The 24750-nt window shown below is 47.6% G+C and overlaps 2 protein-coding genes across 4 annotated transcripts in view; both read left to right on the forward strand.

Annotated features, from left to right (window-relative positions):
• The window catches only part of SF3B3 (splicing factor 3b subunit 3), a 53092-nt gene extending 40648 nt beyond the window's left edge, over nt 1–12444 (forward strand). For all 3 annotated transcript variants that reach the window (XM_010382946.2, XM_030924558.1, XM_010382947.2), the window contains 11 exons: nt 493–615; nt 1643–1797; nt 3499–3673; nt 4917–5122; nt 5220–5376; nt 7250–7375; nt 8427–8639; nt 9183–9281; nt 10142–10285; nt 11235–11339; nt 11815–12444. In XM_010382946.2, the coding sequence (XP_010381248.1) occupies nt 493–615; nt 1643–1797; nt 3499–3673; nt 4917–5122; nt 5220–5376; nt 7250–7375; nt 8427–8639; nt 9183–9281; nt 10142–10285; nt 11235–11339; nt 11815–11955 (1644 nt within the window). In that variant the 3' untranslated portion in view covers nt 11956–12444. The remainder of the gene's footprint in view (nt 1–492; nt 616–1642; nt 1798–3498; nt 3674–4916; nt 5123–5219; nt 5377–7249; nt 7376–8426; nt 8640–9182; nt 9282–10141; nt 10286–11234; nt 11340–11814) is intronic.
• An 8427-nt stretch (nt 12445–20871) lies between these two features.
• Nucleotides 20872–24750, forward strand: part of IL34 (interleukin 34) — a 74707-nt gene continuing 70828 nt past the window's right edge. The window contains exon 1 of the mRNA XM_010382945.2: nt 20872–21070. The gene's annotated coding sequence lies outside the window, so the exon portion shown is untranslated. The remainder of the gene's footprint in view (nt 21071–24750) is intronic.

Raw genomic sequence — 24750 nt, forward strand, 5'->3', positions numbered from 1 at the left:
TTGAAGTTAGTTCCTTTGTCCTTTTAACATGACCCTACAATTGGTAGGGGTTTCCTTGCCTTGTTGCACAAGAAAGCGTCCCCACATGCGTCTGGAACATTCTTGCCCCAGCCCCAAACTAGTCATTCCTTTTAGGAACCTTGTTCCTTTAAAAAGAAGTGCTGTTTAGGAACCATGGTCTTTGTGGTTATTTAATTATTTATTTGAAATATACAATAGTGAAGAAGGATTTAACATACATGTTAAAAAAAATTAAGATATAGTGAAAAATGTGTGTTTTTACTTAGTAGATGCTCCATAACTTTGAATGATTAAGTGATTCAGTGAGAGAATGAATGAATGGCTATCTGATTATTAGGATCTTTTTTAAACAACCAAGTCATTTCTTTCCATCTGCTCTAATTTCTTATATGAAGTAGCCAAGGGAGAGGTTTTCCTGTCATAGCTGATAAGCTTCCATCAGGCTTCACCTGCTCCTCTCCTTTTGATTAGAACGGTGTGCTGCTGAGGACTGTCCTGGACCCTGTCACTGGGGATTTGTCTGACACTCGCACTCGGTACCTGGGGTCCCGTCCTGTGAAGCTGTTCCGAGTCCGAATGCAAGGCCAGGAGGCAGTAAGTAATGAAGGTTGGGGACAGGCAACATGTTTGGGATTTTAGTGGCACCATCTGAAAACAATCTTTGTTGTAAGTTTTACTTTCACTAATTTGCCACTCCATCTTGATTGGTTTCCATCATGTGGGAAGTCCTGAGTTTCCTAACCTAGAGCTTCCTCATTGGGGCTCCATGGCACCGTGTCATGATTTGATTATAGTTGAGTTGAGGTATCGATCCCTTTAGCCCTCTGGCTGGTCAAATAGGGCTGGAAACCTCCCCTCTAGGACACCACTAGCCATGAGAATTCTCGGGTTTTATCCCAGTCTTAGATCAGTGTCAAGTTTACTACCTAATGTGAAAGAGATTAGAAAACATTGTATCCTTTATAGTTAAGAATGTTAGTGTTTCTGGGCACTGTGCTAACTGATTCCATTTAATTCTTTTTTTTTTTTTTTTTTTTTTTTGAGATGGAGTCTCACTCTATTGCCCAGGCTGGAATGCAATGGTGCAAGCTTGGCTCACTGCAACCTCCGCCTCCTGGGTTCAAGTGATTCTCTTGCCTCAGCCTCCCGAGTAGCTGGGATTACAGGTGCATGCCACCAGGCCCAGCTAATTTTTGTATTTTTAGTAAGGATGGGGTTTCACTATGTTGGCCAAGTTGGTCTTGAACTCCTGACTTCAGGTGATCTGCCCGCCTTGGCCTCCCAAAGTGCTGGGATTATAGGCATGAGCCACCATACCTGACCTTCATTCCATTTAATTCTTGCAGCTGCCCAGCCTTGTGGTACTATTTTCATTTTACACACGTGGAAGCAGGCTTTGAGAGATGAAGTGATTAGTCTAGATCATATGGCTCGTAGCCCATGCTTTTCACATATGCTAAGCCATGGTGCCTCTCTAGCCCTCTTTTTCTTAAGATAGCCTGTTAGATTTCTAGAATATCTTAGGATACTCTGCAGACTGAAATTTGGGGATAGGGCTTTTGTTCACCTTACCATGGTTTTTTCCCAAACCTTATTGGAGCTGTTTTTTTTTCCCCCTCAGGTATTGGCCATGTCAAGCCGCTCATGGTTGAGCTATTCTTACCAATCTCGCTTCCATCTCACCCCCCTGTCTTATGAGACACTGGAATTTGCATCGGGTTTTGCCTCAGAACAGTGTCCCGAGGGCATTGTGGCCATCTCCACCAACACCCTGCGGTGAGTGAGTGTTTGAAGCTCAGCAGGAAGCCTTTCTGCCAAGGGCTCAGACTGGTTCTGCCAGAGTGTTGGAGGAGGTTGTGAAGAGGTGGCAGAGAGCCGACTTTACCATGAAGCTTATGTGTTGCAATTGAAACCTTCATTTGGCTTAGCATTTTAGTACCTGAGAGCCAAGTTTCGGTGTTTTAGCTTCTGTTAAGACTTTCAAGGCAAAGCTTTAATACAGTCCAGTCTTCCTGAGATTTCAGATTTTTGTTTTCTAGCAAAAGGGCATTGCCATTGGATTCGTTTTAGAGCAAGTATTGGATCACTGCTTTGATAATCTTTCTTACTCTGTCTTGCCATTTGTGGTATTAAATCCTAAATTTTAACCTACATGAAAAAAGTTGACAGAACTGTTCTTCCTGATAATATTGATGTGAAGTTTGAGCACTATGTGTAATATTGCTTGCAAGATGGAAAAGAACCTAAAATAACCCAGTCAGTTTGGCTTCCTCAAATTTTGGGGGGCTTTTAAAATTAAGCCACCAAAGTTGTTCACATCCTGGTTATAATTATTGGCTGTTCATAATGAAACTATGGCCTCTTGATAGATTAATTACTATTGCTTATCAAATGAGCTCTCAAAATTTCTTTGCAGCAACTTTCAGGGTCTTTTCATGGTCATTGTCCTTTTTCTTTCTGTCATCTTTGTATTTATCTTCTGCTCTAGCAGAATTTATCTCCCTGCACTCCTCTACATCACTAATATTTTTTAAATCTCTGCCTGTGCTGGAATGCTTCACCCACATGCATACCTGCCTGTCAGTGTTCCCCTTGGCTTTTAAGCCAGCCTTGTATCCTCATCTGTGGTCCCTACCTCCTGAATTCCTATAGATCTAGACAATCCCTACAGATTTTTAGGCTTTCCTAGGAGCAGAACTTACTTCCCCCCAAAACTAAATCAGGGAAGATGACTGTGAGACATAAAAGCATAGTGCTTGGGGGCAGTTCATTTTTTAAATTATTTTTATTTTTAAATTTATTTTTTTTTGAGACAAGGTCTTGCTCTGTTGCACAGGTTGGAGTGCAGTGGTGTGATCATGGCTCACTGCAGCCCCAACTTCCTGGACTCAAGCTATTTCTGCCTTAACCTCTCAAGTACCTGGTGGGACTATCAGCGCATGCCATCATGCCCGTCTGATTTTTGTGGTTTTTTAAATAGAGACAGGATTTCACCTTGGTGCCTAGGCTGGTCTTGAGCTCCTGAGCTCAAGAGATTCTCCCACCTCAGCCTCCCAAATCACCAAAACTGAGGTGATTTTTGTTCACAAAGGCATCCACTTTATTTTATGAAGCACAGTCACTACAGATACCATACATGTTCAGGTAATTGCAGTGTTCACAACAAATTTGGGATTGGGCGCTTTATTATCATTAGAGTGATTAAAAAAAAATCTTTTGACAATCGTTTGTGTTTCATTGGTGAGAACTAGAATTGCCATGAATTGTGGTAGGGTGTTGCCAAATGGGAAGGCCCTTCCCGGATCTCTGTGTCTGCAGTGCAGTTTTCTAGATTAGGAGGCTGTTGTTTAATGTTGCCTAATGCTAGCGTTAGAGCGTCAGGGATTGATGTGTTTACTGACTGCTCAAAGCCTATTTCAACACCAGTTTCTAGGTCCTGAGTGAGTATTAAATAACTGCCTTGCGTTTCTGTCATAGGATTTTGGCATTAGAGAAGCTCGGTGCTGTCTTCAATCAAGTAGCCTTCCCACTGCAGTACACACCCAGGAAATTTGTCATCCACCCTGAGAGTAACAACCTTATTATCATTGAAACGGACCACAATGCCTACACTGAGGCCACAAAAGCTCAGAGAAAGCAGCAGATGGCAGAGGTAATGAGACTGACGTTCAGGGGTTCTGTTAAAAGATGTGTGAAATTACGTTGAAAAGTTTAAACTGCTCAGCACTTTGGGAGGCTGAGATGGGAGGATTGCTAGTTCGAGACCAGCCTGGGCAACATAGCAAAACCGCACCTCTATTAAAAATTTTGAAAGATAGCCTGGTGTGTTGGTGCACTCCTGGTATGTTGGCACACTCCACTGCATACCAGTGGCACTCTGGACATGAGACTGTCAAAAGTTTAAACTCCTGTAATTGTTGTTATATTCTTTGTTTTTAAAGATCTAGGCTCTTTTCAGCTTCTTTAAGCAGAGGCCTTTGCCCCAAAGTACTTCATGTTAGAGCCTTTCTTGTAACCCAGGACTATACTCTGACCTCCATTTATTCACAATTAAGTTCCCTCTCTGAAACAGAATTCTCCCGTCTTTGAGCTTCCAAAATAGACTGTATTTCCTGGATTTGGGCCCAAAGGAGACAGCTTTCATGTTCTCCACAATACCAGCTCTTTATAGAACTCATTGCCTAGCAAAAACCAAATAGCTACAACCACGTAGAACTGTATCCAGCCTTAAAGAGTGGAGACAGAGTAGTCTTAGTAAGAGAAATCAGATGGGTTGGATAGAAAAAATGGAGTTTCCATTGTCATTTTCTCAAGCCACTAGTCACAGCTATTGTTCTCTTTGGTGTTTCCTACTAATATGTAACTAGCAATGTCTGGATTTCCCTTTTGTGATCTGTCTTCCCTAGTCTGTACACCTCTCCTTTTAATATTCATGTTGGGAAATCCTGGTTGGGACAGCTGACTTTGTTGCTTTATGTATTAAGAACCCCTTGGGGCCGGGCGCGGTGGCTCATGCCCGTAATCCCAGCACTTTAGGAGGCCGAGACGGGCAGATCACGAGGCCAGGAGATTGAGACCATCCTGGCTAACACGGTGAAACCCCGTCTCTACTAAAAATACAAAAAAAAAAAAAAATAGCCAGGCGTGGTGGCGGGCGCCTGTAGTCCCAGCTACACGGGAGGCTGAGGCAGGAGAATGGCATGAACCCGGGAGGCGGAGCTTGCAGTGAGCCAAGATTGTGCCACTGCACTCCAGCCTGGGTAACAGAGCGAGACTTCTCAAAAAAAAAAAAAAGAAAGAAAGAACCCCTTGGAGTGTTCTTGCTAGCTATCCTCTTCTCAGCCAGCCCCTACCTCTGAACACGCCAACTCCGTTGTTTGGTTTTTTGGGTTTAGGAAATGGTGGAAGCAGCAGGGGAGGATGAGCGGGAGCTGGCCGCAGAGATGGCAGCAGCATTCCTCAATGAAAACCTCCCTGAATCCATCTTTGGAGCTCCCAAGGCTGGCAATGGGCAGTGGGCCTCTGTGATCCGAGTGATGAATCCCATTCAGGGGAACACACTGGACCTTGTCCAGCTGGAACAGAATGAGGCAGCTTTTAGGTAAGGAGCCCAGGACAGTTCAGGGTTTGGTAGACTGGAACAGGAGCTCTCTGGGTTTTGACGAAGGCCTTACTCTTGCTTCTTACTCTGTGTGTAGTGTGGCTGTGTGCAGGTTCTCCAACACTGGTGAAGACTGGTATGTGCTGGTGGGTGTGGCCAAGGACCTGATACTGAACCCCCGATCTGTGGCAGGGGGCTTCGTCTATACTTACAAGCTTGTGAACAATGGGGAAAAACTGGAGTTTTTGCACAAGGTAGGAATCAGCCAGTGAGTGGTTCTCCTAGATCTTAAGTCCTATTGAATTCTCTCACTTTTGCTTATGTTATGGGTCAGGTCTTTTGGAGACCAGCTCCTTGATTCCAATCCATCTCTTACCAGCACATGGAAAATGCTGGGGCCTTCTAGCTGCGGTGATGCTCTTGTGCCTGTGCATTCCACAGGAAGGCTTTGTGCTAACCACCCCATAATGGGGAGATGGATGCACATTGAATCGGTCTCTTTCTTACTGTTTTAATAAGCGGGCAACAATTTGTGACCAAAATTCAGCAGTTTAAATAATTAATATTCTGGCTGGGTGCGGTGGCTCACACCTGTAATCCCAGCACTTTTGGTACCAGCCCAACCAACATGGTGAAAGCCCGTCTCTACTAAAAATACAAAAATTAGCCAGGCATGGTGGCACGCACCTGTTATCCCAGCTACTTGGGAGGCTGAGGCAAGAGACTCACTTGAACCCGGGAGGCGGAGGTTGCAGTGAGCTGAGATTGTGCCATTGTGCTCTAGCCTGGGTGGCAGAGTGAGACTGTCAAAAAAAAAGGAAAAGGTTTAGTATTCTTTTCCATCTGCATTCTCTGGGAAGTTACTGTTTAATGGGTACAGAGTTTCAGTTTGGGAAGATGAAAAAAAAGCTGGAGATGATAGTTACACAACAGTAAATGTGCTTAATGCCACTGAAGTGTATACTTAAAAATGACTGGGCATGGTGGCTCATGCCTGTAATCCCAGCACTTTGGAAGGCCGAGGTGGGCGGATCACCTGAGATCAGGGGTTCAAGACCAGTCTGGTCAACGTGGTGAAATCCCATCTCTATTAAAAATAAAAAATCAGCCAGGCATGGTGGTGGGCGCCTGTAACCCCGGCTACTCCAGAGGTTAAGGCAGGAGAATCGCTTGAACCTGGGAGGCAGAGGTTGCAGTGAGCCGAGATTGCGCCACTGCACTCTAGCCTGGGCGACAGAGTGAGACTCTGTCTCCAAAAAAAAAAAAAAAAAAAAAAGGATTGAGATGGCAAACTTTATGTTATGTCTATTCTACCATAATTATTAATTTTCTCCTCCACACTGACAGCATGTGGATTCCTTCAACCCTACCGTAAGGGGAGTATCCTCTAAGAAATACTTCATAGACCCTTTTGCGTATAAAATTTGTCTCTCCTTTACAACTGAGATGTCACTAGGCTGGGTGCAGTGGCTCACGCTTGTAATCCCAGCATTTTGGGAGTCTGAGTCGAGCAGAACATTTGAGCCCAAGAGTTTGAGACCAGCCTGGACAATGTGGTGAAACTTAGTGTTTACAAAAAATACAGATAATTAGTTGGGCGTGATGGCACATGCCTGTAGTCCCAGCTACTTGGGAGGCTGAGGTGGGAGGATCACCTGAGCCCAGGAAGTCCAGGCTATAGTGAGCCATGATTACGCCTGCCACAGCCCTCCAGCCTGAGCGACAGTGAGACCCTGTCTCAAAAAAAAAAAAAAAAAGATGTCATTTTTCACTAGCATTTCTTTCCTGTCCCTCCACAAATTACAGTCACTTCTTAGCTACTAAAGCTTCACTATTATTTCATGAGACCAGTTAAACCAAGCACAGGCTCTGAGCAGCTGTCATCAGGTACCAGAATTTCTTGTCACTTGTAGCATTGATCCCTCTGCTGGGTGAATGCAGCATGTGGGACCTGTTCACCCCAACACGCTGATTCATTAGCAAAATAAGATCACTGGTGTGTTTCTTAATGAAGAAACTGGTGTGTTTCTTAAGGCTCCTGTGAAAGAAGGCATTTCTAGGCGGAGAGGTGGGGCCTGTGTCTGGCTGGCATTTGTAATAGCTGTATTACGTGCTTTTCCTCTATAGACTCCGGTGGAAGAGGTCCCTGCTGCCATTGCCCCATTCCAAGGGAGGGTGTTAATTGGTGTGGGGAAGCTGTTGCGTGTCTATGACCTGGGAAAGAAGAAGTTACTCCGAAAATGCGAGAATAAGGTAAGTGTGCTGGCGTTGGTGCTGAGATCTAGCTCACATGCCAAGGGCGGGAGCATTGGTGGGGTGGTGGACATCGAGTTTTAAAATCTTATCTTTATTAGGACTTGTTGTGTTACCCCAATTCCAGCTTCAGAATTATGCCCCCCCCCCCCCTTTTTTTTTTCCGAGATGGAGTCTTGCCCTGTTGCCCAGGCTGGAGTGCAGTGGTGCAATCTCGGCTCACTGCAACCTCCGCCTCCCGGGTTCAAGTGATTCTCCTGCCTCAGCCTCCCAAGTAGCTGGGATTACAGATGCACGCTGGCACGCCTGGCTGATTTTTTGTATCTTTTTTTTTTTTTTTTTTTGAAACGGAGTCTCGCTCTGTCGCCCGGGCTGGAGTGCAGTGGCCGGATCTCAGCTCACTGCAAGCTCCGCCTCCCGGGTTTACGCCATTCTCCTGCCTCAGCCTCCCGAGTAGCTGGGACTACAGGCGCCCGCCACCTCACCCGGCTAGTTTTTTGTATTTTTTAGTAGAGATGGGGTTTCACCATGTTAGCCAGGATGGTCTCGATCTTCTGACCTCGTGATCCGCCCGTCTCGGCCTCCCAAAGCGCTGGGATTACAGGCTTGAGCCACCGCGCCCGGCCGATTTTTTGTATCTTTAGTAGAGACAGGGTTTTACCATGTTGGCCAGGCTGGTCTCTTAACTCCTGACCTCATAATCCGCCTGCCTTGGCCTCCCAAAGTCCTGGGTTTACAGGCATAAGTCACCGCACCAGCCCTTGAATTTTGAGAGGAGCAAGAGTAGAGGATTCTCATTTCTTGACTTACCAAACAAGAACCAGCTTTCTATTTTGCTAGCTTCTGTAAGGAATGTAACTCTGAGAGTTAGGCATATATTTGCACTGTATTAAAAGCTATTTGGCTCTTTTTCCCACCTAGAATTCATTGCTAACTGCTGTTTTTTGGTATTGCTGTTCTGCTGACCCTATATATGTCATACGGAAAGCTGGACTTTTCTTTGGGTTCTGAACCCCAAGATTACACCCACTATTGTCCTTGTTTTTCCCAGCATATTGCCAATTATATCTCTGGGATCCAGACTATTGGACATAGGGTAATTGTATCTGACGTCCAAGAAAGTTTCATCTGGGTTCGCTACAAGCGTAATGAAAACCAGCTTATCATCTTTGCTGATGATACCTACCCTCGATGGGTCACTACAGCCAGCCTCCTGGACTATGACACTGTGGCTGGGGCAGACAAGTTTGGCAACATATGTGTGGTGAGTTGGTGTTGTTCACTTGGGTTACAGTGATGTGTAGGAAAGCTGGCTCAGTTTGTTGTGGGTAAAGCCAAAGATGAATCAAATCTGAGGAGTAAAAATGGATATAAAATTCCATCCTACTAAAGCTAACTCTACAAGCAATCTGTTCTTTAAGCCTTCTTACTAGTCTTTTGGATTTTTCTCTGGTTTATCTCCCTCCTCTCTATTGAACATGATTTAATGATAGGTTTAGTCTGAACAAATGGCTAATTCTTTTTACGTTTTATAAGAACTTTGGAACGTCTGTTGTCTGTGTTGTGTGGTCTTGATGTTACCCTTAGCTGTGTTAAACTCCTGCTCATGGATCGATTCTTTTGAGTTTCTTGCTCCTCAGACACAGCTCCTGCCCACCAGAGCAGGTGCAGGACACATGGGCTCAGGCCTCTGTCTAGGCAGTGCCCCTATGGCTGACTTGCAAGGACCTGGGCCAGACCTGTTGCTTGGTGACCCAGTTGAGCAGGTCTGGGCCCCAGCACTGTGACTTGTGTCACTTCCTTGTAGGTGAGGCTCCCACCTAACACCAACGATGAAGTAGATGAGGACCCTACAGGAAACAAAGCCCTGTGGGACCGTGGCTTGCTCAATGGGGCCTCCCAGAAGGTAAGATTGCAGAATGGGTCCCAGGGAGGGCGCTGCTTAGCACTTCTCCTGTTGCCGTCACTGAATAAATTGCCTTTGGTGAATTATTCACAGTGCACACAACTGTGCTGAGTGCTGTCCTTCCACAGTTCTTTCTTACCAACTGCAAAAATCTCCTTGGAGAGTAGCGAGTTCCTTCGAGAGAGTCCATTGCCAGTCCTCTGCTCTGAGGTGTGTCCAGGGCTTTACTTTCTCCTGTAGGCATATGCTGCTTTAATAGAGGATCTCTGGACTTTCTATTTTAGAAGACAAGCCTAGTGATTGCTGTTTTCTATAATTTTCTTTGTGTTTTCCTTTTTTTTTTATGGCAAGCTTGATAAATTTAACAAAATGGTTCTTATCGTTTAAGAGATGATGAACAGTAAGTTTAGCATGTTTTATGAGGCATTAAGTCTTAAGTAAATATGAGAATTTTAAAGTATTTTTAGGTTTTAATAATTTTTGGATTTATTGTTTGTTTTTGAGACAAGGTGTCACTTCGTCACCTGGGCTGTAGTGTGGTGGTACGATCACAGATCACCGCAGCTTCCACCTCCTGGGCTCAAGTGGTCCTTCCCCCTCAGCCTCCTGAGTAGCTGGGACTACAGTGCATGCCGCCAAACCTGGCAAATTTTGTGGGTATGGGTATATGAGGCCTCACTGTGTTGCCCAGGCTGGTCTTGAAATCCTGGGCTCAAGCAGTCCTCCCACGGTTGGCCTCTATAATAGTTTTTGGATGTTAATAGATGGTGAAATGTGCCTTAGGGAGCACTGCATGCTCTCGGTAGTCCAGGGAGGCTCATGAAGGTACACACAGTCACTAGTCAGTTTCTGACTCACAGGCAGAGGTGATCATGAACTACCATGTTGGAGAGACGGTGCTGTCCTTACAGAAGACTACGCTGATCCCTGGAGGCTCAGAATCACTTGTTTATACCACCTTGTCTGGAGGAATTGGAATCCTTGTGCCATTCACGTCCCATGAGGTGAGAGCACCCACATTACTCTGGCTTTGACTTCAAAGGTTGTTTCTTGGTGTTGAATCTACCTAAGAGGTCAGATTCATTTGTCTGCACATGTAATTAATGTTCTGGGAATTATAGAGTGACAGAAGTACTTGGGGAGATAGGAATCTTGATTCCCCCGCACCCAGGGAAGGCCCATTTGTTGTTGTTGTTGTTGTTGTTGTTTTTGGAATGGAGTCTCCTGTCACGCAGGCTGGAGTGCAGTGGCACAATCTCGGCTTACTGCAAACTCCGCCTCCCGGGTTCACACCATTCTCCTGCCTCAGCCTTCCAAGTAACTGGGACTACAGGCCACCGCCACCACACCTGGCTAATTTTTTGTATTTTTTGTAGAGACGGGGTTTCACCATGTTAGCCAGGATGGTCTCGATCTCCTGACCTCGTGATCCGTCCGCCTTGGCCTCCCACAGTACTGGGATTACAGGCGTGAGCCACTGCGCCCAGGCAGGCCATTTGTTTTTATACTGTACTAGGGTTTGCTTCTGTCTGATGCGAGTTTACAAGGTTAGCCTGAGCCCAAAGCTCTCGAACCGGATTCCACAGACTAGGATTGCCGGGATTGATGGGATGATCCCTGCTGGGGCACACATTGCCATATGGAGTCCACTCTAGGTTTGCCAGAGTTAGGCAAGTTTTATTCCAGCAAAGGAAACTGGGATCAGGAATCTGACCTCACAACCATTCTTTATGTGTGGCATTCTCTTTTTGCACTGCAGACAACACGAGGTCTCCTTTTGGATTTTAACTATCGTGTTGTAGCAGAAAAACCTATGATTGTCAGAAAGTGATTAGATATTTCCCTTGTGTTTGTATGGTAAAAACCAATGGCTTGTCTGTTCGTTGTGCTTGTGGAAACTCTAGAGTAGTTGAAATCACTTCTCAGTGACAGATTTTTTGTTTCTTCTGCCAGGACCATGACTTCTTCCAGCATGTGGAAATGCACCTGCGGTCTGAACATCCCCCTCTCTGTGGGCGGGACCACCTCAGCTTTCGTTCCTACTACTTCCCTGTGAAGGTAGGTTGGGGGAATCTGAGCTGGAAAGGGAGATCCTGAGTAGAGGAGCAGCACAGGGAGCAGAATGATGGGAATAGTACCAGGGAGGGTGCTCCCCTCGGGGCAGACCACAGCCAGAGCAAAGGCTTCGCTGCTTCTGCCAATCTGAACTCTGAGTACGAAGAGTCAACTTAGATAGTGTTCCTGGATCTACAAGCAGGGTTCAAGTATCGAGTGGAGAATAAAAGACTTTCCCTGTCTGGGCATGGTGGCACACGTTTGTGGTCCCAGTCAATTGGGAGGCTGAGCCCCAGAGTTTTGAGAGTGCGGTGAGCCATGATTATCCCACTGCACTGCAATCTGGATGATAGGGTTGAGACCCTGTCTCAAAAACTAAAAAATAAAAACAGCTTTCCTTACAACTGCTGCTTTAGCATGTGCCATTTTCTTTGGGCATCTCACCATTTTTTTTCCTTGTGCTTTCTTCATATCTTAGAATGTGATTGATGGAGACCTCTGTGAGCAGTTCAATTCCATGGAACCCAACAAACAAAAGAATGTCTCTGAAGAATTGGACCGAACCCCACCCGAGGTGTCCAAGAAACTCGAGGATATCCGGACCCGCTATGCCTTCTGAGCCCTCCTTTCCCTATGGGGCTTGCCAGAGACTGTGTATTTTGTTTCCTCCACCACCATCGCCGCCACCTGGCTTCTGCCATGTGGCAGGAGGGTGACTGGATAATTAAGACTGCATTATGAAAGCCAACAGCTCTCTCCCCTCACCTCTTCTCCTGGAATGACTGGCTTCCCCTCAAATTGGCGCTGAGATTGGCTGCACTTCTCCCCACCTGGTACATGATACATGACCCCAGGTTCCAGTGTGGAACCCAATTCCCCTATTCCCCAAAGCCGTCCCTACATTGATATGTCTGACTCTCCTGTCTACTTTTGCACACACACTTAATTTTTAACTGGTTTTCCTGTAAATACAGTTTTGTACAATGTTATCTCTGTGGGAGGAAGGAAGGAAGGCTGTGGCGGGACTGGATAGGATATAGTATCACTCCTGAGTTCTGCTGCTGTGGAATCTAACCAGAAAGAAACAGAAACATAGTTTTTAAGGTGACTGGCGTCCATGTGTCTTGTTCTGGAGATGAGGATGTAGGGGGGAGGTTTGAGCCCAAGTTAGAGCAGGACTCTTAAGTTAGAGTAGACTCCTTCCTTCCAGATGCCTACTTGGACTTGGGACGCTCTGTGGCTCCCTACCCCCAGGTCTGTGGTGGGTTCTTTGTCTTTTCCTGGTTCTTTTTGCTGTGCTGATGAAACATGGGCTCAATAACCATGTGGATACCCACCCCTTTGCCACTGGATATTGAGGAAGGGTGGCTGATTCTTCCTCTTCTACTCTGAGGATATTAGTGTGGGGATTTTAGCATGAATTCCAGCTGGGGAGTCTTAACAGATGTCGTCCCTTTTGCTGATACAGCACCGAAAGAGATCTTTGGCTCCATAGGACCATAGGAAGGGTCAGTACAGAAGAACCTGGATACTGCCCTGCCCCTGAGAACTGTGTCTATGTGTGGCCTGTCTGCAGCACCCATCTCAGGTGGGTTCCACAGGGCCTTTAGGGTATAATGAGAGCCTGTCAGCTGGAAGAGGCCCAGTTCCAGAAATGTTCCAGCTCATCCCTGAGAATTCCCCATTTAGCTGTGTGGGAAGCCCTCGTCTTCCAGGCTGTCCTTGTGCCTTGAACCTGGAGAAACGAGCTCACTGTTCTCAATACTTCACAAAGTAAAACATTCTTTCATCTGCGTGTGGTCAGCCACCTAAATTGAGCAAATGATCTGGTGAGCACTGGGTTAGAATCAGGAATGGTGGTGAGGAGATACAATCCGAACCTCCCAGAGCCCAGTGCAGAGGGTTCCTGACACTGTCTCCTGGAACTAAGTATCTTGAATTATGACTTGGTTTTAGATCAGTCAAAAGAGACCCAGGTTTTGCCAGGAGTCAAATCCCTAAATAACATGTTTTTTCACTTAGCTCATGAATTTGCATAGTAGACAGTAGTTCTGAATTAGATTTTGAAAACCTAATTTCAGGGCTCATTTTTTCCTGTGGCCCTAAATCCATTCTATCAAATTGTGTGATACTGACATGTAGTCATCTGAGGAACTCAGTGTAGATATTTGAGCAGCTCCTTGCCTCTTTTCTAACTCAAGTTTGACTGAAATACATAGACTCCATACAGAAGGTAGGGGTTATGAAAGAAAGGAAAATCTGTGGAGTCAGGAGTTGTCACCACTGAGCTTCCTCTGGAAGTCTGCCCATCGCCTCCTTGTTCTCCGTAAGAGGAAGGGTTAGGACAAGGAATCGGACTTGAATATGTGGAAAGGAATTTTCATAGCTGTTGCTACAGAACCTACAAAAGTATAATTTATTGATTGGATGTGGCTCAATGACAAGTCCCATCTGTGTAATTGTTAAGGGGACCTGATTGACTCCTGTGGTTTGACTGAGCAACCAGGTAAATAGAGACCTCTCTCCAGCCTTGCAAAACCCACCAGAGGCTGCTGCAGAACTCGGACAGAGGGATCTGCCCTTGGGTTTGCTTCCATCCTGTTCCATTGCTAAGCCCTTGTGACTTGGATCCTAGGACTGAAAAGTTTTTAGCTGCCTCAGCTTTCCCCTGACCTTACGGGCAGAGGTTCTGCAGATGTTTCCTTTGGAAGATCTCTTGCCAAGAATAGCATTCCTTTGGAGGAGGGGGGTTCTGGTTGGAATGTTACTTTTCTTGGTTAGTGTAAATGTATTGCTAGTGAGACAGCTGCCAGCGCTGGAAAAGGTTCGTCTCACAGGGAGAGCACTGGTCCCCAGAATGTGTGCTATTCCCACGCTGCTGCCTTTCTTGAACTTGTTAGAGGAAAGCCAGAAGTGTTAAGGCATTCAGATGGGATCAACCTGGCTTTCAAAATTTTTTAAATTCCTAAGTTCTGTTTTATTTTTTAATTTTTTTAAAAATTTTTTATTAGAGGCAGTCTCACTCCTTTGCCTAGCCTGGAGTTCAGTGGAGTCATTATAGCTCACTGAGGCATGAACTTCTGGGCTCAAACGATCCACCTCAGCCTCCAGAGTAGGGGAGACTACAGATGTGTGCCACCATACTCAGTTAATTTTTAAACTTCTGTAGAGACAGGGTCTCCCTGTGTTGCCCAGGCTGGTCTCAAACTCCTGACCTCAAACAATCCTCCTGCCTTGGCCTCCCAAAGCACTGGGATTATAGGTGTGAGCCATTGTGCCTGGTCCTAAATTCTTGTTTTTTGTTTGCTTATCAGAGACAGAATCTCTTGCCCAGGCTGGAGGGCTGTGGTGCGATCTCAGCCCACTGCAGCCTCCATCTCCTGAGCTCAAGCAATCCTCCTACCTCAGCTTCCCAAGTAGCTGGAACCTCAGGCGTGTGCCATCATGTCCAACTAATTTTTGCATTTTTAGTAGAAGAGGTTTTACCGTGTTGGACAGGTTGGTCTCAAACTCCTGGCTTCAAGTGGTCCGCCTGGCTCAACCTCCCAAAGTGCTGTGACTACAGGTGTGAGCCACCACGCCCAGCCTCTAAATTCTGTTTTCTATTCAAAATAGAAGTGATACATGTTTGAGCCATCCAGTTGCTCATTTGCATATAGAATATTGTATGTGAATTTTTTGTTACACCCTTAAAATTAATTTTCAAGGGGTATATGTAGAGTTCAGAAGAAACATCTCTGCTGCTGAAATCAAACTTGGTCCAGAAAACGTAGCAATGGAGGAGAGGAACAGATGGCTTTCGGGGACAAGGCAGAGACTCTGAAACACCTGCTTGGCCATGGTTGGTTGACATTTGGGTGATCTGATAGCCCAACACGCCCTGTGAAGTTCAGGTGAACTGAAATGGACAGGTGTGGGCTACACACCAGTCTAAACCAACACAACCAAGAGCTGTTTCTCTTTTTTTCTTTTTTGAGATGAAGTCTTAACTGTTGCCCAGGCTAGAGTACAGCAGCACAATCTCGGCTCACTGCAACCTCTGCCTCCCAGGTTCAAGCGGTACTCCTGCCTCATATCAGCCTCCTGAGTAGCTGGAATTACAGGCATGCACCACCACGCCCGGCTAATTTTTGTGTTTTTAGTAGAGATGGGGTTTCACCTTGTTGGCCAGGCTGGTTTCAAACTCCTGACCTCAGGTGATCCATCCACCTTGGGCTCCCAAAGTGCTGGGTTTACAGGCGTGAGCCACTGCGCTTGGCCTGGAGCTGTTTAAGCCATCAGGAGACATGCTGACCCACTAGAAGAGGCTGCTATGTTCATTTCTTCCACAAATGTTTACGGGGCATCTACCATGAACCACCTCCTCCCAGCTCTTTTCTGTACCCAGAGATTGGAGGAGAGTTTATAACCTGGCAGTCTGTTGCTGTGAGGTTGGTGGTGAGGTGAGTTTGCCGGAGGGCCTGCCACCAGTTTCAGAAGAGCCTACAGCCCTGGTGTGATTTCCTCAGCCACAGCCTTGGGACTTCAGGAAAAATCAGAAGGTCCCAAGTCTGAAAAATGAAGAGGTGGGGAGTGGGCCACAGAGGTTTTAGGTCAGGAAATGGTAGGAAACCTGTAGTTGTGGCTCATAATCCCAGCGGGATGTTAGAACCCTCTTCATTTGTCAGAATAGGTTCCTGGTGTCTGCTCCCAATTACACGGTGGCTCATGCCTGGTAATCCCAGTGCTTTGGGCGGCCAGACAGGCAGATCGCTTGAGCCCAGAAGTTTAAGACCAGCCCAGGAAACAGACCCCATCTCTACAAAAAATTTAAAAAGCCGGGCGTGAAGCCCTGTTTCAAAAAAAAGAGTCTGCTGGTGATGTCTGGGCATGTTTCTGCTTCACAGTCTAGTGTTATGATCAGTAGCTGTGATGGACAATGAGTGAACATTGCTGCTTGTTCAAAATGAAGAAAAAAAAAAATGTTATCAAAGGCCGGGCACGGTGGCTCAAGCCTGTAATCCCAGCACTTTGGGAGGCCGAGACGGGCGGATCACGAGGTCAGGAGATCGAGACCATCCTGGCTAACACGGTGAAACCCCGTCTCTACTAAAAAATACAAAAAACTAGCCGGGCGTGGTGGCGGTGCCTGTAGTCCCAGCTACTTGGGAGGCTGAGGCAGGAGAATGGCTTAAACCCGGGAGGCAGAGCTTGCAGTGAGCTGAGATCCGGCCACTGCACTCCAGCCTGGGCGACAGAGCGAGACTCCGTCTCAAAAAAAAAAAAAAAAAAAAAAATGTTATCAAAGAAAACCAGGTTTGGAAGTTTCAGATTTGGAAAAGGAGCTGGGCCAGCCCATCTGGAATGGCTGAGGGGCCCTGTTAGCCCCACCCTACCCCACCCCACCCCCATATCCAGCATCTCTGGCAGTGCCCAGAGGCAAGCCCCCCTCATTTTCCCACGTCCCACTCTGCCTTCAAGAGCCTGGTCCTCAAGTTTTAAATTCCCAGTCGACTCAACAGAACTTGCTCCCTTCTCTGACTGCAGTCTCAGAATGAAAGGAGAGGTGCTTTTGTTGGGTCGTTTGGTAGCGTTTAGGCTTAGAAGTTACTAATTTGGAGCCGTTAGTATATGTGTATAAGCTAATGACACGTGATCGTCAAGGGACGTACTACCATTTCCTGTGGGTTATTAGGGCCTCCAGCTGTTACGAGGACACGCTGGGGGATCTCGGCTTCAGGGAGTCGATGCTGTAACTGGAGAAAGGCAATGCTGCCTCATAAAGCAATCAGAAACGAGATTCCACTTGCCAAATGCCAAGAGGCGGCGAAGTCCATGAAGAGAGCATTGTATACAGAGTCAGATGACCTGGGCTCACTAGCCTCTAAGCATAGTCTTGGTTTCCTGCCTGTAAATTGGTAGAATAAGACTGATCTACTGGGCCCTGGCATGGTGGCTCATACCTGTGATCCCAGCACTTTGAGAGGCCAAGGCAGGAGGATCCCTTGAGCCCAGGAGTTTGAGACCAGCCTGGGCAACATGACAAAACCCCGTCTTCTCCAAAAATACAAAGATTAGCCAGGCATGGTGGTACATACTTGTCGTCCCAGCAATTAGGGGGGCTAAGACAGGAGGATCACTTAAGCCTATGAGTTTGAGGCTGCAGTGAGCTGTGATTGTGCCACTACACTCCAGCCTGGATGACAGAACAAAACCTGTCTCAAAAACACCAAAAAACAAAAACTGGTCTCCTGGGGTCATGGTAGCACAAACGCACATGACTGAGTGCGCAGGAGTTCTGAGGCTTGTCCACTGACCTGGGGCTCTGGCCCTGGGAGATCTGGGGGACCTGCTGTGATGATTTGAAAGAAAGGGGCATCATTCCAAGCCAAGAGACCCCAGAAAGGGCACCAGGGGGTGTTCAGGCTTCTGTGAGGCCCCAGTGAGATCTGTGGCTGTGCCCCCATCACCTCCACCCTGTCTGCCCTCCCACGAGCTGCCCAACGGATGAATCAACGCCTTGGCAGAGTTTCCCAGCAGGGCCTTGCAGACAGTGTGTGTGGCCTGTGTGGCCACTGCCTTGGGGGTGGGTGGGGAGTTAGCAGGGAACATTCCAGCGTGGGCATTATTGTCCTGTTGCAAGTTCAGGGCCAAACCAGGAATCCAGTTTTGTCGATCCAATTGAGAAAACATTTCATGAACAACTACTTGTGGCATGCATTGGCACTCAGAGTAAAATGCACTATTATCACTAGGTTGGCATTTCTTCTTTTATTCTTTTTCTTTTTTTTTTATTTTTTATTTTTGAGACCGAGTCTTTGTCGCTTAGGGTGGAGTGCAGTGATCTCAGTTCACTGCAACCTCTGCCTGCCGGGTTCAAGCGATTCTCCTGCCTCAGCCTCCTGAGTAGCTGGGATTGTGCCTGCCACCACGCTTGGATAATTTTTGTATTTTTTTTTTTTTTTTTTTTTTTTTTTTTTTTTTTTTTTTTTGAGACGGAGTCTCGCTCTGTCGCCCAGGCTGGAGTGCAGTGGCCAGATCTCAGCTCACGGCAAGCTCCGCCTCCCGGGTTCACGCCATTCTCCTGCCTCAGCCTCCCGAGTAGCTGGGACTACAGGCGCCTGCCACATCGCCCGGCTAGTTTTTTGTATTTTTTAGTAGAGACGGGGTTTCACCGTGTTAGCCAGGATGGTCTCGATCTCCTGACCTCGTGATCCGCCCGTCTCGGCCTCCCAAAGTGCTGGGATTACAGGCTTGAGCCACCGCGCCCGGCCAATTTTTGTATTTTTAGTAGAGACGGGGTTTCACCATGTTGGCCAGGGTGGTCTCGAACTCCTGACCCCAGGTGATCCGCCCGCCTCGGTCTTTGAAAGTGCTGGGATTATAGGCATGAGCCACCGCATCCGGCCAGGTCAGCACTCCAGACTAGCTCAGCTGTGAAAGACTAGATGTTAATAAGAGGTTCCTGAATCACGGATTTTGTGCTCACATTCAGTGAAACACTACCGACTCCCCTCTTGGATAGTTGGAGGCTTTGAACACAGCCCTTCTTCTATCCTCCCTCCCCCACTGGCTCACCCCTAATGAATCCAAATGCCGTCTAGTAAAATCAGGAAGCCTGCTATGAAAACTCAGCAGAGATCCTGAAGATACCCCTGCAGGTGCCCGCTCTGACCCAGGTGAAGGGAGAATAGCTGTACCTTTGGTGATGGTGCTGAGGGAAAGGACCTCAACTCCCATAAGTGCTGGGTCTGAGGCCACGTGTCACACCAGGACAGGTCCTGTGTCCCTCAGGAAAGCATGGCTTTGGGGTCAGACCTCAGTAACCAATCGGGAAATCTTAGGTAAGATTCTTTTGCTCTCTCCTTTTTTTTTTTTTAAGAAAAGCGACAGGAACTTGCTCTGTCATCCAGGCTGGAGTGCAGTGACTCAATCATAGTTTAGTGCAGCCTCGACCTCCAGGGCTCAAGTGATCCTCCTGCCTAAGCCTCCCAAGTAGTTATGACTACAGGCATGAGCCACCATGATGCCTGGCTACGTTTTTATTTTTGCAGAGATGGGGGTCTTTCTACGTTGCTCAGGCTGGTTTCTAACTCCTGGGCTCAAGCGCCAGAAAAGGGGTGAAGAATCTTACCCGAGGCCAGGCACAGTGGCTCAAGCCTGAAATCCCAGCACTTTGGGAGGCTAAGGCAGGAGGATTCCTTGAGGCCAGCAGTTCGAGACGAGCCTGGGCAACATAGGAGACATCTGTATCTACAGAAAATAAAAAAAATAAAAGCTGGGTGTAGTGGTCCCAGCTACTTGGGAGGCTGAGGTGGGAGGATCAGTTGAGCCCAGGAGATCAAGACCTCAGCGGGTTGTGATCATGCCACTGCACTCTAGCCTGGGCAATAGAGTGAGACCTTGTCTAAAGAAAAGGCCAGGCATGCCGGGCGTGGTGGCTCAAGCCTGTAATCCCAGCACTTTGGGAGGCCGAGACGGGTGGATCACGAGGTCAGGAGATCGAGACCATCCTCGCTAACACCGTGAAACCCCGTCTCTACTAAAAAAAAAAAAATGCAAAAAACTAGCCGGGCGAGGTGGCGGGCGCCTGTAGTTCCAGCTACTTGGGAGGCTGAGGCAGGAGAATGGCATAAACCCAGGAGGCGGAGCTTGCAGTGAGCTGAGATCCGGCCACTGCACTCCAGCCTGGGTGGCAGAGCAAGACTCCGTCTCAAAAAAAAAAAAAAAAGAAAAAAAAGAAAAGGCCAGGCGTGACGGGTCACGTGTATAATCCCAGCACTTGGGAGGCTGACACGGGTGGATCACCTGAGGTCAGGAGTTCAAGACCAGCCTGGCCAACATGGTGAAACCCCATCTCTACTAAAAATACAAAATTAGCTGGGCATGGTGGAGCATGCCTATAATCCCTGCTGTGAAACTCCGCCACAAAAAAAAAAAAAAAAAGATTATTCACCTTTTGGAGCTCATGTCTTTATCTGTAGACTGGGTAACTCATTGGTGCTCAACAGGGATGATGTATCAGAGAAAGACCTTTTCTTCCACCTAATGGACCCCCAGTCCCATACACACACACGCATACACACACACACTCCAGTCACCACCACATCACTCAGTTTTTTGTTTTGTTTTTTAGAGGCAGGATCTCGCTATATTGCCCAGGCTGGAGCACACTGGTTATTCACAGGTGCAATTGCAGCTCACTGCAGCCTCGAACTCTTGGCCTCAAGAGAGTCTCCTGCCTCAGCCTCCTGAGTAGCTGGGACTACAGGCTTGTGTCACTACAGCCAATTCCCCATCACCTGGCTTTTAGTTTTATGAGAAGAGGCTTTTGTCTGGGTCCAAGTGTTCTAGAGAGGAGCTGGGGTAGTCCCTTAAAACAGTCCAAGCTGCCTGGGAGTCAGGGCCTGGGTTCTGGGGACTTCTCGTAGTCAACTGGCCGGCACCCTCAGTCAGAGCAGTCCCCTGGCTGGTCCTCTGGGTTGAAGGCTCCCTCCTACTCCACACTCCAAGGCAGGCGGGGGCCACGTGGCCCTGCCCCGCCCCTGCTGGCTTCGGTTCCTGAGCAGAGCTGCAGAGGCCTGCTTTCCCCGCCCTTCTCATCAGACGGGAAGCCTGGACTGTGGGCTGGGGGCAGCCTCAGCCTCTCCCACCTGGCACCCACTGCCCGTGGCCCTTAGGCACCTGCTTGGGGCCCTGGAGCCCCTTAAGGCCACCAGCAAACCCTAGGAGACCGAGGCTTGGCACGTGAACAGGTAAGAAGGCAGCAGGCTTTCTCTCCCATGCCTGGCTTTCCTCTGCCTCTGACGGCCTGGCTTCCCCACCCCGATTCTGCTGCTGCTTCACTGATCCCAGGAAGGGGGACTTGAGCTAGACTTGACAAAGACGGTCCCAGCCAAGACTCTCTGAAGTATGCCTCAGAGAAGTATGCCTCGGCAGAACTGTCTGCCCTGGGTTTCAATTTTTCACCTTTGCCTTCATCAGCCTTGCTGGAAAAAACAGATCCACATAACCATAAAGCAAGTCATTTCTCTGTGTGTGCCCTTCGGAGTTTAGTCAGTTGACAAACCTACATTCTCATATGGTTGGCATGGGTCATGGGGCGCTGCTCCACTGTATATTGCCGTAGGTCTTTGGACCTTAATGTACTGTGTGTGTGAACTATCACTTGCATGTATTACTTTATCAAAAATTAATTTATTTGGCCAGGCACAGTGGCTCACGCCTGTAATCCCAGCACTTTGGGAGGCTGAGGTGAGTGGATCACTTAAGGTCAGGAGTTTGAGACCAGCCTGGCCAACATGGTGAAACCCCATCCCACTAAAAATATAAAAATTAGCTGTGGTGTACACCCAGGTGTGCCTGTAATCCCAGCTACTTGGGAAGCTGAGGCAGGAGACAGACTTGAACCCGGGAGGTGGAGGTTGCAGTGAGCCAAGATCACACCACTGCACTCCAGCCTGGGCAACAGAGTGAGACTATGTCTCAAAAAAAACAAAACAAAAAAAACAAAAAAACAAAAACAAAAAAACCTTGATTTCAAGTTCTTTAAAGGAAAGAGGCAAAAAAGTCAACAGCGTAGGTAAACCTTTCTCATGCAGATGGGATTTCTGAAATTAAAATAAAGTGTTCTGCTTTTACGCTTTTCTTTTCTTTTCTTTTTTTTGAGATGTTGTCTTGCTGTGTCACCCAGGCTGGAGTGTAGCCACGTGATCTTTGTTTACTGCAACCTCTGCCTCCTGGGTTCAAGTGATTCTCCTGCGTCAGCCTCCCGAGTAGCTGGGATTACAGGCCCCCGCCACCACGCCCAGCTAATTTTTATAGTTTTAGTAGAGACGGACTTTCATCATGTTAGCCAGGCTGGTCTTGAACTCCTGACCTCAAGTGATCCACCCACCTCGGCCTCCCAAAGTGCTGGGATTACAGGCGTGAGCCACCATGCCTGGCCAACTTTGCACTTATTTTTAAATGCACATAAACCAACTAACTAGATGTTGTTTTAAGGTCCACATGGTCTTCACCAAGTTAACAGACCCATCCCTGGGCGGGCAGCCTCTGTTCACTGATGGTGAAGTTGAGTTGCTTCTAGGTGTTTTGCAATGAATAATTCAACTTTTATGGACAACTCTGTGGAAATAACTTTTTTTTTTATTTTGGTATTTGAAGTTGTTGGTTTTTCCCCCTTCTCCTTGGAGTTTATTCTGCATCCAGAATGAATACTCCGGGCCAAGGACAAGAACATTTTTGCAGCTCAGCTCATGTTATGTGTGGGGTCAGCTCACTCATGAGAATTGCGGGACTAATTTACTGATTTCCAGGGCTATGGTGGCACAATGGGCTGGGCGGGGGACTTGAGATCTCTGGGATTTCTCAGGAAGGGGACAGAGACCGTCTAGTGTAGTGGTTAGGAGCTTGGCTTTTAGAAGGCTGACTAGCCTGGGTTTGTATGTAGTAGCTGCCTGACCACGAACTTCCACCACATAACTTCATTGTGCCTCGGTTAGTTCACATGTAAAATCGAGGTTATAAAACTTGTTAGGGGCCAGGCATGGTGGCTCATGTCTGTAAGCCCAGCACTTTGGGAGGCTGAGGTGGGTGGATTGCTTGAGCCTAGGATTTCTTTTTTTTTTTTTTTTTTTTTGAGACGGAGTCTCGCTCTGTCGCCCAGGCTGGAGTACAGTGGTGCGATCTCGGCTCACTGCAAGCTCCGCCTCCCGGGTTTACGCCATTCTCCTGCCTCAGCCTCCCGAGTAGCTGGGACTACAGGCGCTCGCCACATCGCTCGGCTAGTTTTTTTGTATTTTTTTTAGTAGAGACGGGGTTTCACCATGTTAGCCAGGATGGTCTCGATCTCCTGACCTCGTGATCCGCCCGTCTCGGCCTCCCAAAGTGCTGGGATTACAGGCTTGAGCCACTGCGCCCGGCCGAGCCTAGGATTTCGAGACCAGCCTGGGAAACATGGTGAAACCCTGTGTCTACAAAAACAAAAACAAACAAAAACAAAAACTTGTTAGGAATGTTGGAAGTCAGAGATCCTGTTTGTGAAGCATCTAGCATAAGATCTGGTGTTTAACAAGCACCCCTGGAGGCCCCCTCTTCCCCAAGCCTGGGGCTTTAACAAGCCAGGCAAAATTGAGAAGGTCAAAGACATCTTCTCGGCCTGGATCCTATTCTTACCCAGCTTCACGGTAACTAGAGTGAAAGGCTTCATTGCCTGTTCGAGGATATTTTGACTAGGCCTCTGTCCGTCCCAAAGCTGACAGGTGGAGCATCAAGCTCAGGCCTCCCTCTAGGGGACCCCCAAGCTTTCATCCACCTCTGTTGTCACATCTGGATGCCGCCATTCTTGTCTCTCAGCCACCCTCCTCAACATGCAGGTTTAAGGGATCCCTGGACATACTGGAGAGTTCCCGGAACGTCTGCAGGTGCACCTGCCCAGCCCCAGCCTGCTGTCACTGGGGTAGGTTACGCACATGGTTCAGCAGAAGGAGCATAGGCTCTGGAGCTGGTCGGACTGGATTCTGGTCCCGGCCGCACCACTTCCCACCTGTGGGCAGTCACTGGACCTCTCTGACCCCCAGTTTCCTCATTTGCAGAATGGACGTGTTAATATCTTTGGCCTAGAATTACGTGATATCACACAGATAAAGCAGTAGCCCCAAGGAGCCCTTACTGTGAAAGTCAAGGCTGCACTCCAGAGCCTTTGGGAAGGTACTGGAATTAGCCATAAAGGACAGGCAGAAAATCCATGTGTTCATTTTCTCGGACAACAAACATTGATTGGGTTGGCCGGCCCTGGTGCAGCGAACTAAGGAGAGACGTGCACAAGATGCCTGTCTGCTATTGACATAGGCTGTAGGGAGAGGGGGATTGGAAGATGAGTTGAGGGGAGGCGGTGGGGATAAGATTTTGAAGAGCTTTGAAGATCAAGTGAGAATTTGGAATTGATCTCAATGATAAGGAGTTTTGTTTGTTTGTTTGTTTGTTTTGTTTTTGACAGAGTCTTGCTCTATCACCCAGGCTGAAGTGCAGTATCCCAATCTCAGCTCACTGCAACCTCTGCCTCCCGGGTTCAAGTGATTCTCCTGCCTCAGCCTCCTGAGTAGCTGGGATTACAGGCACACACCACCACGCCTGACTAATTTTTGTATTTTGTATTTTTAGTAGATTTAGTTTTCTTGTATATTTAGTATTTTGTATTTTTAGTAGTAACATGGGGGTTTCCATGTTACCCAGGCTGGTCTTGAACTCCTGACCTCAACTGATTCACCTGCCTCAGCCTCCCAAAGTGCTGGGATTACAGGCATGAGCCACCGCGCCTCGCAATGATGAGGGGATTTAAGCAGGTTTTGAGACGCCTGTTCTGGCAGCTTCGAGGGACGAAGCTAGTGTTGGCAGCTGATGTCGTTGGTGGCCTGGTGTGCCTCCAGCCTTC

The sequence above is a fragment of the Rhinopithecus roxellana genome, chromosome 20 (assembly GCF_007565055.1).
Source record: "Rhinopithecus roxellana isolate Shanxi Qingling chromosome 20, ASM756505v1, whole genome shotgun sequence".
In the NCBI taxonomy this organism is placed as follows: Eukaryota; Metazoa; Chordata; class Mammalia; order Primates; family Cercopithecidae; genus Rhinopithecus; species Rhinopithecus roxellana.